The sequence below is a fragment of the Podarcis cretensis genome (genome assembly GCF_951804945.1).
Source record: "Podarcis cretensis genome assembly, chromosome: 18".
NCBI classification, from domain to species: Eukaryota; Metazoa; Chordata; class Lepidosauria; order Squamata; family Lacertidae; genus Podarcis; species Podarcis cretensis.
This window is the reverse complement of record NC_137188.1, coordinates 7,837,036-7,849,605: the sequence shown is the minus strand read 5'-3', so window position 1 is coordinate 7,849,605 and position 12,570 is coordinate 7,837,036. Positions and strand designations below refer to the sequence as shown.

Sequence of the window (12,570 nt, the reverse complement as noted above, 5' to 3'; positions counted from 1 at the left end):
AGTAAACGAGGGGAATTAAGACTAAGAGAGCGGAGTGGGGGGTGCTAGTGTAATCTCACTGTATACAAATTGTACAAGTGACAATAAAGTATTTCAAATGTTCAGTGTTTTGTTTTATAATGAAATGATTTTAGAATGTTGTATTATTTTGCTGTTGTTAGCCACTCTGAGCCCGGCTTTGGCTGGGGAGCGCGGGATATAAATAAATTATTGTTGTTTTAAAAAAGAGAGCTTGGCTTTTGGCAGAGGCGCCCACGATTGGATCAGCGTGCGAACTAACTCGCAGAGAAGAGGGGCGTGGGTTCTGGGGAGCCTGGGTCCAAACCATACTCACGTCCGTCTCCAGAAGGTTGTGCATGCTCGTCTCTGCCACTTCCTTCGACTCCTCGAACTTCTCCAGTGCTTGCCGCAGCTCCTCGTCCGGGATCTTCCCCTGCCGCTTCTTTTTGTAGTCAAAGTCTAAGCGCCGGCCTTCCAGCTTCTTCAGATGGTGCTGCAGGGGGAGAAGTCGAGGAGGGAAGTGAATTCCTCCCCGAAAAAGCACAAATACAGTGGTACCTCTGGTTGAGAACAGGATCCGTTCTGGAGCCCCGTTCGCAACAAGAGCAGAACGCAACCCGCGTGCACGGGTCACGATTCGCCACTTCTGCGCATGATGTCATTTTGAGCGTCTGCGCGAACGGCGAAACCCGGAAGTAACTCTTTCCAGTAAGGTGGTACCCCAGGTTAAGTACCATATTTTTTGCTCTATAAGACTCACTTTTTCCCTCCTAAAAAGTAAGGGGAAATGTGTGTGCGTCTTATGGAGCGAATGCAGGCTGTGCAGCTATCACAGAAGCCAGAACAGCAAGAGGGATTGCTGCTTTCACTGCACAGCGATCCCTCTTGCTGTTCTGGCTTCTGAGATTCAGAATATTTTTTTCCTTGTTTTCCTCCTCCAAAAACTAGGTGCGTCTTGTGGTCTGGCGCGTCTTATAGAGCGAAAAATACAGTACTTAATTCGCTCTGGAGGTCCGTACTTAACCTGAAACTGTTCTTAACCTGAAGCACCACTTTAGCTAATGGGGCCTCCTGCTGCTGCTGCGCCGCCAGAGCACGATTTCTGTTCTCATCCTGAAGCACTATTTCTGGGTTAGCGGAGGCTGTAACCTGAAGCGTATGTAACCTGAGGTGCCACTGTACTTCCAGGTCACCGCGGGACGCAACCTGAAAACGCTCAACCGGAAGCAAACGCAATACGAGGTGTGACTGTAACAGCAAGTTTTTGGGTCTTGAACCTCGCCCCGATCCAGAAGCACGTTAGCAACCTTGCAGGACGTGTGCAAACCACGAATAAAGACTCATCCGGGGGGCATTTCCAGTGCCAAGCGAAGTGGTCAAGAGACTAGGAGCCGGATTCAGTGTGCTAGCAGAAGCCAGTGCAAAGACTCCCAACAGCACAACAGGGGTCTCCACCCCCCCCCCCATTTCACCTGCGTCTCCCATGCCTCTCCCAAATCCCGGAGGGTTGGGAGAACTCCCAGGAAGGGGGAAGAGAGGAGAGATTGTTCCGTCAGGCAAGCGGGGACACTGGTCCTAAAAGATCTACACTGGCTCCCAGGATATTTCTGAGCACAATTTAAATTGCTTGTTTCAAAATGGGAGGTTTTCAAAGAATATCTGAAAAATAAATATAGTAGTTTAAATTCTGTTGCAGCATTCGAGGAACTTCAGTAATAGTTGCAAGGTAGATATAAGAAATTAGATTTATTAAGAATAAGTTTAATTATGATAAAAGTGTGTATTGGCAATAAGTTATATGAATTTGAAATATGGAATAGACGGGAGGTTGGGTCTTTAGTGTTAAGACCAATAGATGTTTTATTGTTTGCTAAGAAAATTATGTGTCTATGGTTATTCTTGTGTGTAACTTGGTATTTGTGTTTTTTCTTCTTTTTTCTTGTTGTATCAATAAAAAACTTTATTAAAAAAATAAAAACAAATTGCTGGTGCTGAGCTTTAAAACCTAAATGGCCTGGGTCCTGTAGACTTGAAGGAGCATCTCCCCCCCATCGTTCAGCCTGGACATGGAAGTCCAGCTCCGAGGGCCTTCTGGCGGTTTCCTCGCTGCCAGAAACCAAGTTACAGGGAACCAGGCAGAGGGCCTCCTCGGTGGTGGCACCTGCCCTGTGGAACGCCCTCCCACCAGATGTCAAGGAAATAAACAACTATCTGACTTTTAGAAGATATCGAAAGGCAGCTTTGATGTCTGGCGTTATCGTGTGCTCTTTTATATTCAGTTGGATTGGCTGGAGAAACCCAGTCAGATGGGCGGGGTGCAAGCGATAAATTATTATGATAACTATTTCGCTGACAGAACAATCGTATCAGCGCGAGGTTGAGTTCCACCCTAGGACTTGAGACCCAAGGTTCAAAATCCCCATTTGGGTATGAAATGACTCATTGCCTCTCAATCTATCCAAGCTCATGGGGTTGGTGTGTGAGGATAAACAGGGCAGGGCATGGGGGAAGTGAAGAGCATCCAGCATTTCCTTATTTACAAAAGCATTTATGCACTGCCCCATCACAGAATCATAGACTCATAGAGCTAGAAGGGACCTCCAAAGGTCTTCTAGTCCAACCCCCTCCAATGCGGTGATCGTAAGTATGATCAGAACATTAAACACTATTAAAAGCAACAGAAAGAATCCTAACTAGTGACTGAATACAGATACGTAGCCATGTTGATCTGACGCAGTCAAAATAAATTAAAATACTGTCCAGTAGCACCTTAAGAGACCAACTAAGTTTGTTCTGGGTATAAGCTTTCGCGTGCATGCACACTTCATCAGATACCAAATAGTCAGTTTTAAAAGTCACTATACAGATACTGAACAATCAGTTTAAAAAGTCACTTCCGGGTTTGCAGTGTTCGGGAGCCAAAACGTTCAAGAACTAAGCTGTTCAAAAACCAAGGTACACCTGTAAAGGTAAAGGGACCCCTGACCATTAGGTCCAGTCGTGGCCGACTCTGGGGTTGCGGCGCTCATCTCGCTTTACTGGCCGAGGGAGCCGGCGTACAGCTTCCGGGTCATGTGGCCAGCAGGACTAAGCCGCTTCTGGAGAACCAGAGCAGCTCATGGAAATGCTGTTTACATTCCTACCGGAGAGGTACCTATTAATCTACTTGCACTTTGACGTGCTTTCGAACTGCTAGGTTGGCAGGAGCAGGGACCGAGCAATGGGAGCTCACCCCGTTGCATGGATTTGAACCGCCGACCTGTGGATTGGCAAGTCCTAGGCTCTGTGGTTTAACCCACAGCGCCACCTGCGTCCCAGGTACGCCTGTACCACAATGAAAAATATATGCGATTGTTACGCAAAACAAATAGATGAAATGGCACAGCTGCATAAAAAGTCCTTTGAGAGATCCCCCAGAGCCAAAAGCCAGAGCTAGGTGGCACAGCCTTCTGCATGCAGAAGGTCCCAGGTTCAAATTCCCGACATCGTCCGAGGGTGGGAAACCCGTTTTAAACTCTGGAGAGCTGCTGCCAGTCCGTGTAGACAACACTGAGCCGGGCAGACCAGCACAACTGTCAGACTTCGGGGACTCTGCTTCCTCGCTGCCCTTTGGCAGTAGATAAGCAGAACGACGCAGTAGGACGCAGGTGGCGCTGTGGGTTAAAGCCTCAGCGCCTAGGACTTGCCGATCGAAAGGTCGGCGGTTCGAATCCCTGCGGCGGGGTGCGCTCCCGCTGCTCGGTCCCAGCGCCTGCCAACCTAGCAGTTCGAAAGCACCTCCGGGTGCAAGTAGATAAATAGGGACCGCTTACCAGCGGGAAGGTAAACGGCGTTTCCGTGTGCGGCTCTGGCTCGCCAGAGCAGCGATGTCACGCTGGCCACGTGACCCGGAAGTGTCTCCGGACAGCGCTGGCCCCTGGCCTCTTAAGTGAGATGGGCGCACAACCCCAGAGTCTGTCAAGACTGGCCCGTACGGGCAGGGGTACCTTTACCTTTACCTTTAAGCAGAACAAAGCAAAAGGAGTCTCTTACTGGATTATTGTAACTCGCTCTACGTGGGGCTGCCCTTGAGACTGACCCAGAAACTCCAGCGGGTGCACAATGCCGCGGCAAGACTCCTTACGGGGTCCTCGCTGCAGGATCACATTGACCCAGTGCTATACCAGCTGCACTGGCTCCCGGTGGAGTACAGGATCAGGTTTAAGGTGCTGGTTTTAACCTTTAAAGCCCTATGCGGCCTAGGACCCTCGTACCTACGGGACCGCCTCTCCTGGTATGTCCCACAGAGGAACTTACGGTCTTCAAATAAAAACATCTTGAAGGTCCCAGGCCACAGAGAGGTTCGGCTGGCCTCAACCAGAGCCAGGGCTTTTTTGGCTGTGGCTCCGATCTGGTGGAACGCTCTGTCACAAGAGACTAGGGTCCTGCAGGACTTGATATCTTTCTGCAGGGCCTGAAAAGAGCTGTTCCACCAGGCCTTGGGCCAGGGCACAGCCTGACTCCCTCCTTTGACAACCTTCACAGAACTCTAGCCCAATGGTTGCCATCAATTTGATTTTAATTAATTTTTATAATGAAATGTTTTTAGAATGTTGCACTATTTTATTGTTGTTAGCCGCCCTGAGCCCGGCTTTGGCTGGGGAGGGCAGGATATAAATAAAAATTATTATTATTATTATTATTATTATTATTATTATTATTATTATTATCAGTTCAAGTTTTAATGATTACAGCGAGAGAACTAAGTATCCGTTCCTAGGGATGAGATGCTCCCAATTAAGGGTTCCACCCACTGCCCCCCTTGTCACCCGTGTCACTCCCACCTCTTGCAACCCGACATCGCAACCACTGTGCTTTCTGTGCAGCCAACTTATCTGCTCTCCTTGGGCTGAGCTGATGGACGCTTTCCAGAGAAAGTGAGTCTGTTAACTCTCTCTCTCTCTCTCTCCCAGTTGAGATTTCAAGGGGTCAAAAAAAAAAATATGGATGTACCGTGCTATATTAAAGGTAAAGGTACCCCTGCCCGTACGGGCCAGTCTTGACAGACTCTGGGGTTGTGCGCCCATCTCACTTAAGAGGCCGGGGCCAGCGCTGTCCGGAGACATTTCCGGGTCACGTGGCCAGCGTGACATCACTGCTCTGGCAAGCCAGAGCCGCACATGGAAACGCCGTTTACCTTCCCACTGGTAAGCGGTCCCTATTTATCTACTTGCACCCGGAGGTGCTTTCGAACTGCTAGGTTGGCAGGCGCTGGGACCGAGCAGCGGGAGCGCACCCCGCCGCAGGGATTCGAACCGCCGACCTTTCGATCGGCAAGCCCTAGGCGCTGAGGCTTTAACCCACAGCGCCACCTGCGTCCCTCTACCGTGCTATATTAGAAGCAAAAAAAACTTGTTTTGATGAATTGGAAGAGATTCCATTGAGCACATGGATTGATAATATAGACGGATTAGCTAGATATGAATGAATTGCACGTCGGCGCAAATTAAAAATGGATAAATAGGAAGAAATCTGGAATGAATATTTAAGCGATGAGGCGGATAGTGGTGGGGAGAGAGAGAGAGGTGGGGAAATAATGTTAAAAGGGTGAAGTCATAGGTATATCAGTGTATTTAAATCAGAACTGTCAAATTGTGTTATTGTTACAGTGGTACCTCGGGTTACATACGCTTCAGGTTACATACGCTTCAGGTTACAGACTCCGCTAACCCAGAAATAGTGCTTCAGGTTAAGAACTTTGCTTCAGGATGAGAATAGAAATCGTGCTCCGGCGGCAGCAGGAGGCCCCATTAGCTAAAGTGGTGCTTCAGGTTAAGAACAGTTTCAGGTTAAGTATGGACCTCCAGAACGAATTAAGTACTTAACCCGAGGTACCACTGTATCGAAAAAAACGATTCATTTTTTTTAAAAAAAACTCTCTTTTTCCCAGTTCTCCTCCTCCTAGCTGTTCACCCCCCCCCAGTTCTTCCCAACTTCTGTCTTCTGAACTATGCCCCTCTGCAAACCACTGCTCCAAATCTATACTGTCCTCCTGCTCCTCAGCCTGGCCCCCGACGACAAGGCAGCTGCCTACGTTCTTATCCTATCAAGTGCAATCGCGGTTACCTGGATCTCTTTCAAGTCCTTGTCGCACAAGTTCTGAAGGGGGTCGATGAAGTTCTGCTTGACCTCGATGTCCAGAGAGTCTTTAACCTCGGCCAAGCGCTTCATGGACTCGCCAGCGTCGAGCAGTGCGTCGCCTTCGTGTGGGGCGAAAGGGAAACAGCAGCGCCGGGAGAGCGGGGATGAAGGGAGAGACAAGATAGCTGGTTAAAAGGAAAGTATGCGGGTGGCGCTGTGGGTTAAACCACAGAGCCTAGGACTTGCAGAACAGAAGGTTGGCAGTTCGAATCCCTGCGACGGGGTGAGCTCCTGTTGCTCGGTCCCTGCTCCTGCCAACCTAGCAGTTTGAAAGCACGTCAAAGTGCAAGTAGATAAATAGGCACCGCTCCGGCGGGAAAGTAAACGGCGTTTCCGTGCGCTGCTCTGGTTCGCCAGAGGCGGCTTAGTCCTGCTGGCCACATGACCCGGAAGCTGTACGCCGGCTCCATCAGCCAATAAAGCAAGATGAGTGCCGCAACCCCAGAGTCGGCCACGACTGGACCTAATGGTCAGGGGCCCCTTTTACCTTTATACCAAAGGAATGGAAAAGATTGTTTATGTACGCTAAGACGGCTGGAAGGATGCTGCTTGCCCAGAGTTGGAAAGACGACAAGACACCTACTAGGATGGACTGGCAGATGAAACTATTGGATTACACAGAGATTGCAAGATTAACCGGGAAAATCAGAAATCAGGAGGATCAAAAGAATGGGAATGTAAACACTCTTTGGCAGGCTTTAAATAACTCTTGCAATGAACCATAGACTTTGGATACAATAAGGTAAAGGTAAAGGGACCCCTGACTATTAGGTCCAGTCGTAGCTGACTGGGGTTGCGGCGCTCATCTCGCTTTATTGGCCGAGGGAGCCGGCGTACAGCTTCCGGGTCATGTGGCCAGCATGACTAAGCCGCTTCTGGCGAACCAGAGCAGCGCACGGAAAGGCCATTTCCCTTCCCGCCGGAGCGGTACCTATTTATATACTTGCACTGGCGTGCTTTCGAATTGCTAGGTGGGCAGGAGCAGGGACCGAGAAACGGGAGCTCAGCCCGTCGCGAGGATTCGAACTGCCGACCTTCTGATCAGCAAGTCCTAGGCTCTGTGGTTTAACCCACAGCGCCACCCGTGTCCCATTCCTTCATTTGCATCCCTGTAAATAAGAAGGACTTATAATACACAGTTTAAAAAGTTACTTAAAGAACCCACAGAGGGGAGGAGGGACGTTTTGAGATTCGAAAGAACCTTGTGCAATTTTAATTTATTTTTTTTTTGTGATCAGGAGTGCGAATGAATTTGTAAAATCAAATAAAAACTATTCTAAAAAAACAAAATATCTTTTAAACATAAAATAAATAAAAGGAAAGCAAGAAAGCAAAGCAGCCTTGGCAAGGCTGTGCAAAACCCACAAAGGTGAGAGCGGACAGGCCACCGTTCAGCGACACAGTGCCTGCTCTGCATGGGGAAGATCCCAGGTAGGGGACGCCACTCTCTGCCCCGCTGCAACAAAACATGTCTCTCCTGTATTGGGTCTCTATGGCCACAGGAGGTGCCATAACTCTCCAATGGTTAAAGTACCTTCTTCCCTTGTCACCTGAGACACAGACGGATGCCAACCAAGCAACCTAATGAGAATAATAATATGGGTAGGGCGCCCTCACCGAAATTGGAGTCTTCGCCCAGCTCCTTGCCGTAACGGATCATGGTCTCTCCAAGAAGGCCTTCCGACTGCGGGTAGCCTGGGTTCTTCACTTGCCCTCGGATTTTGGACACCGTGTTCAGCATGGTCAGCTTGGCCCGGGACGCTGGCGTAGAAAAGAGACGGCAGAATAGCTGTCAACTTGCAGATTTGAAAACAAGGGACCAGCAGCCTCGAAAATAAGGGATCAGCAGCCAAAATAAGGGATTTTAGTCAACCAGCTGAAATACGAAGTGAAAAGGGACCAGATAATTTTGGAGAGCAGCGCCAGTTTTTAGCCCTTCGTTTCCAGAGGTTGCTGCTCAAGACACCAGCAGATGAAACACTGCAATTACCGTATTTTGCGCTCTATAGGACGCACCCGACCATAGGACCCACCTTGTTTTAGAGGGGGAGAACAAGAAAAAAAAGTTTCCCCTCTCTGCTCAGCGCCCCTTCAGCGAAGCGGCAGGAGAAATGGAGCCCCTTCCATTTCTCCTCCCGCTTGGCTGAAGGGGCGCTGCGCAGCTCTCCCTCTCTGCTGAAGCCAGGAGAGTCTTGCTCTTCCGGCTTGGGCAAAAGGAACCCAAAGCCTCCGGAGCGCAGCGCGAGTTCCCGTTGCGCTCCAAAGGCTTCAGGTGGCTATCCCTGAAGCCCAGAGAGCGAGAGGGGTCGGTGCACACCGACCCCTCTCGCTCTCCAGGCTTCAGCGAAAGCAATGCGTAGCCTCCGGAGTGCGGAGGGAGCGCTCCCTCGGTGCTTCAGAGGCTTCACATTGCTATTGCTGAAGCCAAGGAGCCTGCATTCGCTCCATAGGACGCACACCCATTTCCCCTTAATTTTTGGAGGGGAAAAAGTGTGTCCTATAGCGTGAAAAATACGGTAAATAACTACAAGCAGCAACCACTTTTCGCACAAAACGAAGTCCAAGCTACGAAGATGCTGCTGCAGTTCTGTATCTTTTCTCTCATGCTCCATCTGCAGCTCTCAGTTCCATCAGGTGGGGCGGGAGGAGGAGGGGGGGAGATAGCGCCCAAAGTAAACCCGCAGATCAGACCATCTATGCCAGTCTACCACTACAAATCTATGGGAGAAGCGCTTGCGGTCCTTCCCTTGTAGCCCTTGGAACACCTGCCCGCACCTCCTCCTCCTCTCTCTGAACTGCTTTCTCTATGATTGCCCTCGCTCTACTCTCAAGGCTTCTCAGCAATTCATAGGCCGTGCCAGGCTGCCCATCTCATCCAGGTCCTTTGGTGGCACAGCCGCAGTACGGCTAGCGGGAGCGGCGGCAACGGGCAGAGGGGAGGCCCCAGGCAGAGACACTCAGTTTGGCGGCCGCAAGGAGGATGGTGGCGGAAGGGCCCAGGGCTCCCACCAGTCCTGGCGGGGAGGGGCTCCCGGGGGCCGAGGAGGCCAGAGGGGGGCGGGCTGGTCAGCCAAGCAACACAGTTGGAGCCTCCCTGCTCCCTGGCTGGCAGGGAGAGAGGGAGAGGAGCTGCTTCCTTTGAAACCCGGGATATCATCAATAAGGGACAGCAGCGGGACACGGTGCTGTGATAAGGGAGTTCCCCCCCCCCAATAAGTTGACAGCTATGGACGGCAGCCACACGAGAGTTTCCATCAGACTGTCTTGCCAATGAGTCAAGGCGATTGCCAATAATTAAGCAGGGGAGGGAAACAGGAGAGGCAGCCTCGCCGGCCAAGAAAAGAAAATTCTATTGTCTTTGAACGACCCAGAAATATCAGGTAATGGTCGTTTTTCCAGGATCGCAGGCAGAAAATAGTCCAGCCCGGAACTTGCCAGAAGTGAGAGGGATGTGTGTGCGCGAAAGCTACGGACTCCCTGATCTTCTGGCAAAGATCCCAATTAATCCCTGGGGTCCTCTTTGCAGAAGTGGTTACGGGAAGCCTGCTGGAATGCAACCCAAATGCCAAGAATCGGGAGCAGGCAGCACGGACTGCCTTGCCGGCTGGCTCAGCAGCAAAAAACACAGTGCGCGTCGAAAGCCACCTTCAACTCAAAGGGACAGGTCAGCAAGTGGGGGGTAGGGAAAAGACCCCTTCTCTTGCTGAAACCCTGGAATGCCACGGTCAGTGCAGGTGATATTGGGCTGGATAGGCCAGTGGCCTCGACTCAATTCTCATTTATTCTCGGGCAAATGATATATTTTTGCAAGCTTGACTGGTGTCATGTACCACCTGTATGCCATTTTCATAATATTCTCTCTTAAGGCATTGCATGCCGTGAATTTCATACCGGTGGTCCACAACTGTTCCCAGTCAGCAAACCATAATATTGTGACCAATATCTTGTGCCCATTTAATCATAGCTGATTTGACCGTTTCATCCTGAGTATTCCATTTTAACAGCAAGTTATACATTCTTGAAAGTATCTTAGTTTTGGGGTCTAACAGTTCTGTTTCCAATTTTGATTTTTCTACCTAGAAGCCAATTTTTTTATCTAAATTGTAGGTCTCTCTTATTTGATAGTAATGAAGCCAATCTCGCACTTTATCTTTTAATTTCTCAAAACTCTGCAATTTCAATTTATCTCCTTCTTGTTCCAGTATTTGCCAATATTTCGGCCATTTGGCCTCCATATTGAGTCTTTTCAAAGCCTTTGCTTCCATTGGTGACAGCCACCTTGGGGTTTTATTTTCCAGTAAGTCTTTATATCTTATCCAGACATTAAATAATGCTTTCCTGACAATATGGTTTTTGAATGCTTTATGTACTTTAACCTTGTCGTACCACAGATATGCATGCCACCCAAAAGCATTACTGAAACCTTCTAAGTCCAAAATGTCTGTGTTCTCAAGAAGCAATTCTCGAGCAACTTCCTGTGCTCCCAAAATCATGTGCTCATTCGGAACCACAAAGGCTTTATTTTGGGAAGTGGGCTTACAGCTCAGTGGCAGAATATCTGCCCTGCGTGGTGCAGAAAGACCCAGCTTCAAGCCCCCATGTCAAATAGCAAGCCGCCAGTTCAAAGTTGGGAGTTAACTCTTTATTAGCAAAAGCATGATATCCCCAGGCTTGGCTGGCTGTCAGGTCTAATGAGCACAGCAGCTCATCCCTCTTACCCTGTGAATCACTTGCTGAGGCTGAAAGTCCCCACCTCCCCACAGCCGTCTAAGTTAAGGTTACCAGATTTTTTTCAATGAATCCGGGGGCACTTTTCAACTTCAATAGATTTTGTACGGGGACTGATTTGTAAATCCAGGGACTGTCCCTGGGGACATCTGGTAAAGGTAAAGGGACCCCTGACCATTAGGTCCAGTCATGGCCGACTCTGGGGTTGTGGCGCTCATCTCGCTTTATTGGCCGAGGGAGCCGGCGTACAGCTTCCGGGTCATGTGGCCAGCATGACTAAGCCGCTTCTGGCGAACCAGAGCAGCGCACAGAAACGCCATTTACCTTCCCGCCGGAGTGGTACCTATTTATCTACTTGCACTTTGAGGTGCTTGCTTTCTAACTGCTAGGTTGGCAGGAGCAGGGACCGAGCGACGGGAGCTCACCCCGTTGCGGGGATTCGAACCGCCGACCTTCTGATTGGCAAGCCCTAGGCTCTGTGCTTTAGACCACAGCGCCACCCGCGTCCTTTTTCTTAAATTTGAGTCCTCCCTGCAGGCAGAAGAGAGGCGCTGTGCCACATTTCTGGGCCATAAAGTTATCTGGGCTACCCCTCGGGTCTTCTGACTCTGAAAATGTGGGAAAGGGGGCAGGTTTAAATAGCACACCTTCTCAAGAGCCTGCTCAGTTGGATGTCTTAAGTGTTCCTTCCGCAACTCTAAAATGTGGATTTCCCCTCCCATTGAGGTTCTTGTATCTGGTTTTTTATTTCTGATATTTTTAGGATGTCGCAAGCCGCTTAAGAGATTTCCTTTGGAATGCGAGGCGATGTAAGAGCCACCGACACGAATAAATAAAATAAGGGCAGGGTGCGAGCGCACACAGCCCAAGCACACCCCGGCTGATTAAACCAGGATCTGATCCCTGAAAAGCAGTCAAAGAAGTCGCCACGAAAACTCAGCAAAAAACTATTTCCCCTGTGACCACAAAATACAGATCAAGTAAGAAAAAACACACACAGAGGTCTAAGCAAAAACAAAACAAGAGTCGGAGACCGTGGTATCGGTGAAGAAATGGTGTGTGTGTGTGTGTGTGTGTGTGTAGCACCGGCTGCAGAATAATATGCAGGGGACTCCATCACGCCAAAAGATTTCACGTTGCATCGAGCAACGTTAAGCGAAACAAAACCACCCGTCCCTTTCTGGCTGCAGAAATGGGTTGCGCTGTTTTTTTCCACCCGAGCGGAGTGCCAAAATTCCCATGCAGATGTTCCACATCAAAATCGCAGCTTTCTGCTGGAAGAGCACTGCCTCTTGTCTAGCAACGAACAGCCACCAAGCTGTTTTATGTGCTGTCTTTTTTTTAAGAACTCTGGGGTGCTGGGGAATGGGGGCTGTGGATGTTGCTCAGGCACAGGCAAACTCGGCCCTCCAGATGTTTTTGGGACTACAACTCCCATCATCCCTGACCGCTGGTCCTGCTCGCTAGGGATGATGGGAGTTGTAGTTCCAAAACAACTGGAGAGCCGAGTTTGCCTGTGCCTGATGTTGTGAGACTCCAGTTCCCATCATTCTCTACTGCTGGCTGCACTGACTGCTGGGAGCTGGAGTCCAAGAAGGTCTCAAGGAAGGAAGTAGAATTCGTCTCAAAAAGCAAATGCTTTCTTTTTTTTTTAAAAAAAAG

At 49.6% G+C, this 12,570-nt stretch overlaps 1 protein-coding gene across 2 annotated transcripts in view; it reads right to left on the bottom strand.

Moving 5' to 3' along the window:
• SH3GL1 (SH3 domain containing GRB2 like 1, endophilin A2) overlaps positions 1-12,570 on the bottom strand; it is a 62,020-nt gene that overhangs the window by 9,726 nt on the left and 39,724 nt on the right. For both annotated transcript variants that reach the window (XM_079960842.1, XM_079960843.1), the window contains exons 4-6: positions 7,798-7,941; positions 6,106-6,239; positions 335-493 (exon numbers count right to left, since the gene is read on the bottom strand). In XM_079960842.1, the coding sequence (XP_079816968.1) occupies positions 335-493; positions 6,106-6,239; positions 7,798-7,941 (437 nt within the window). The remainder of the gene's footprint in view (positions 1-334; positions 494-6,105; positions 6,240-7,797; positions 7,942-12,570) is intronic.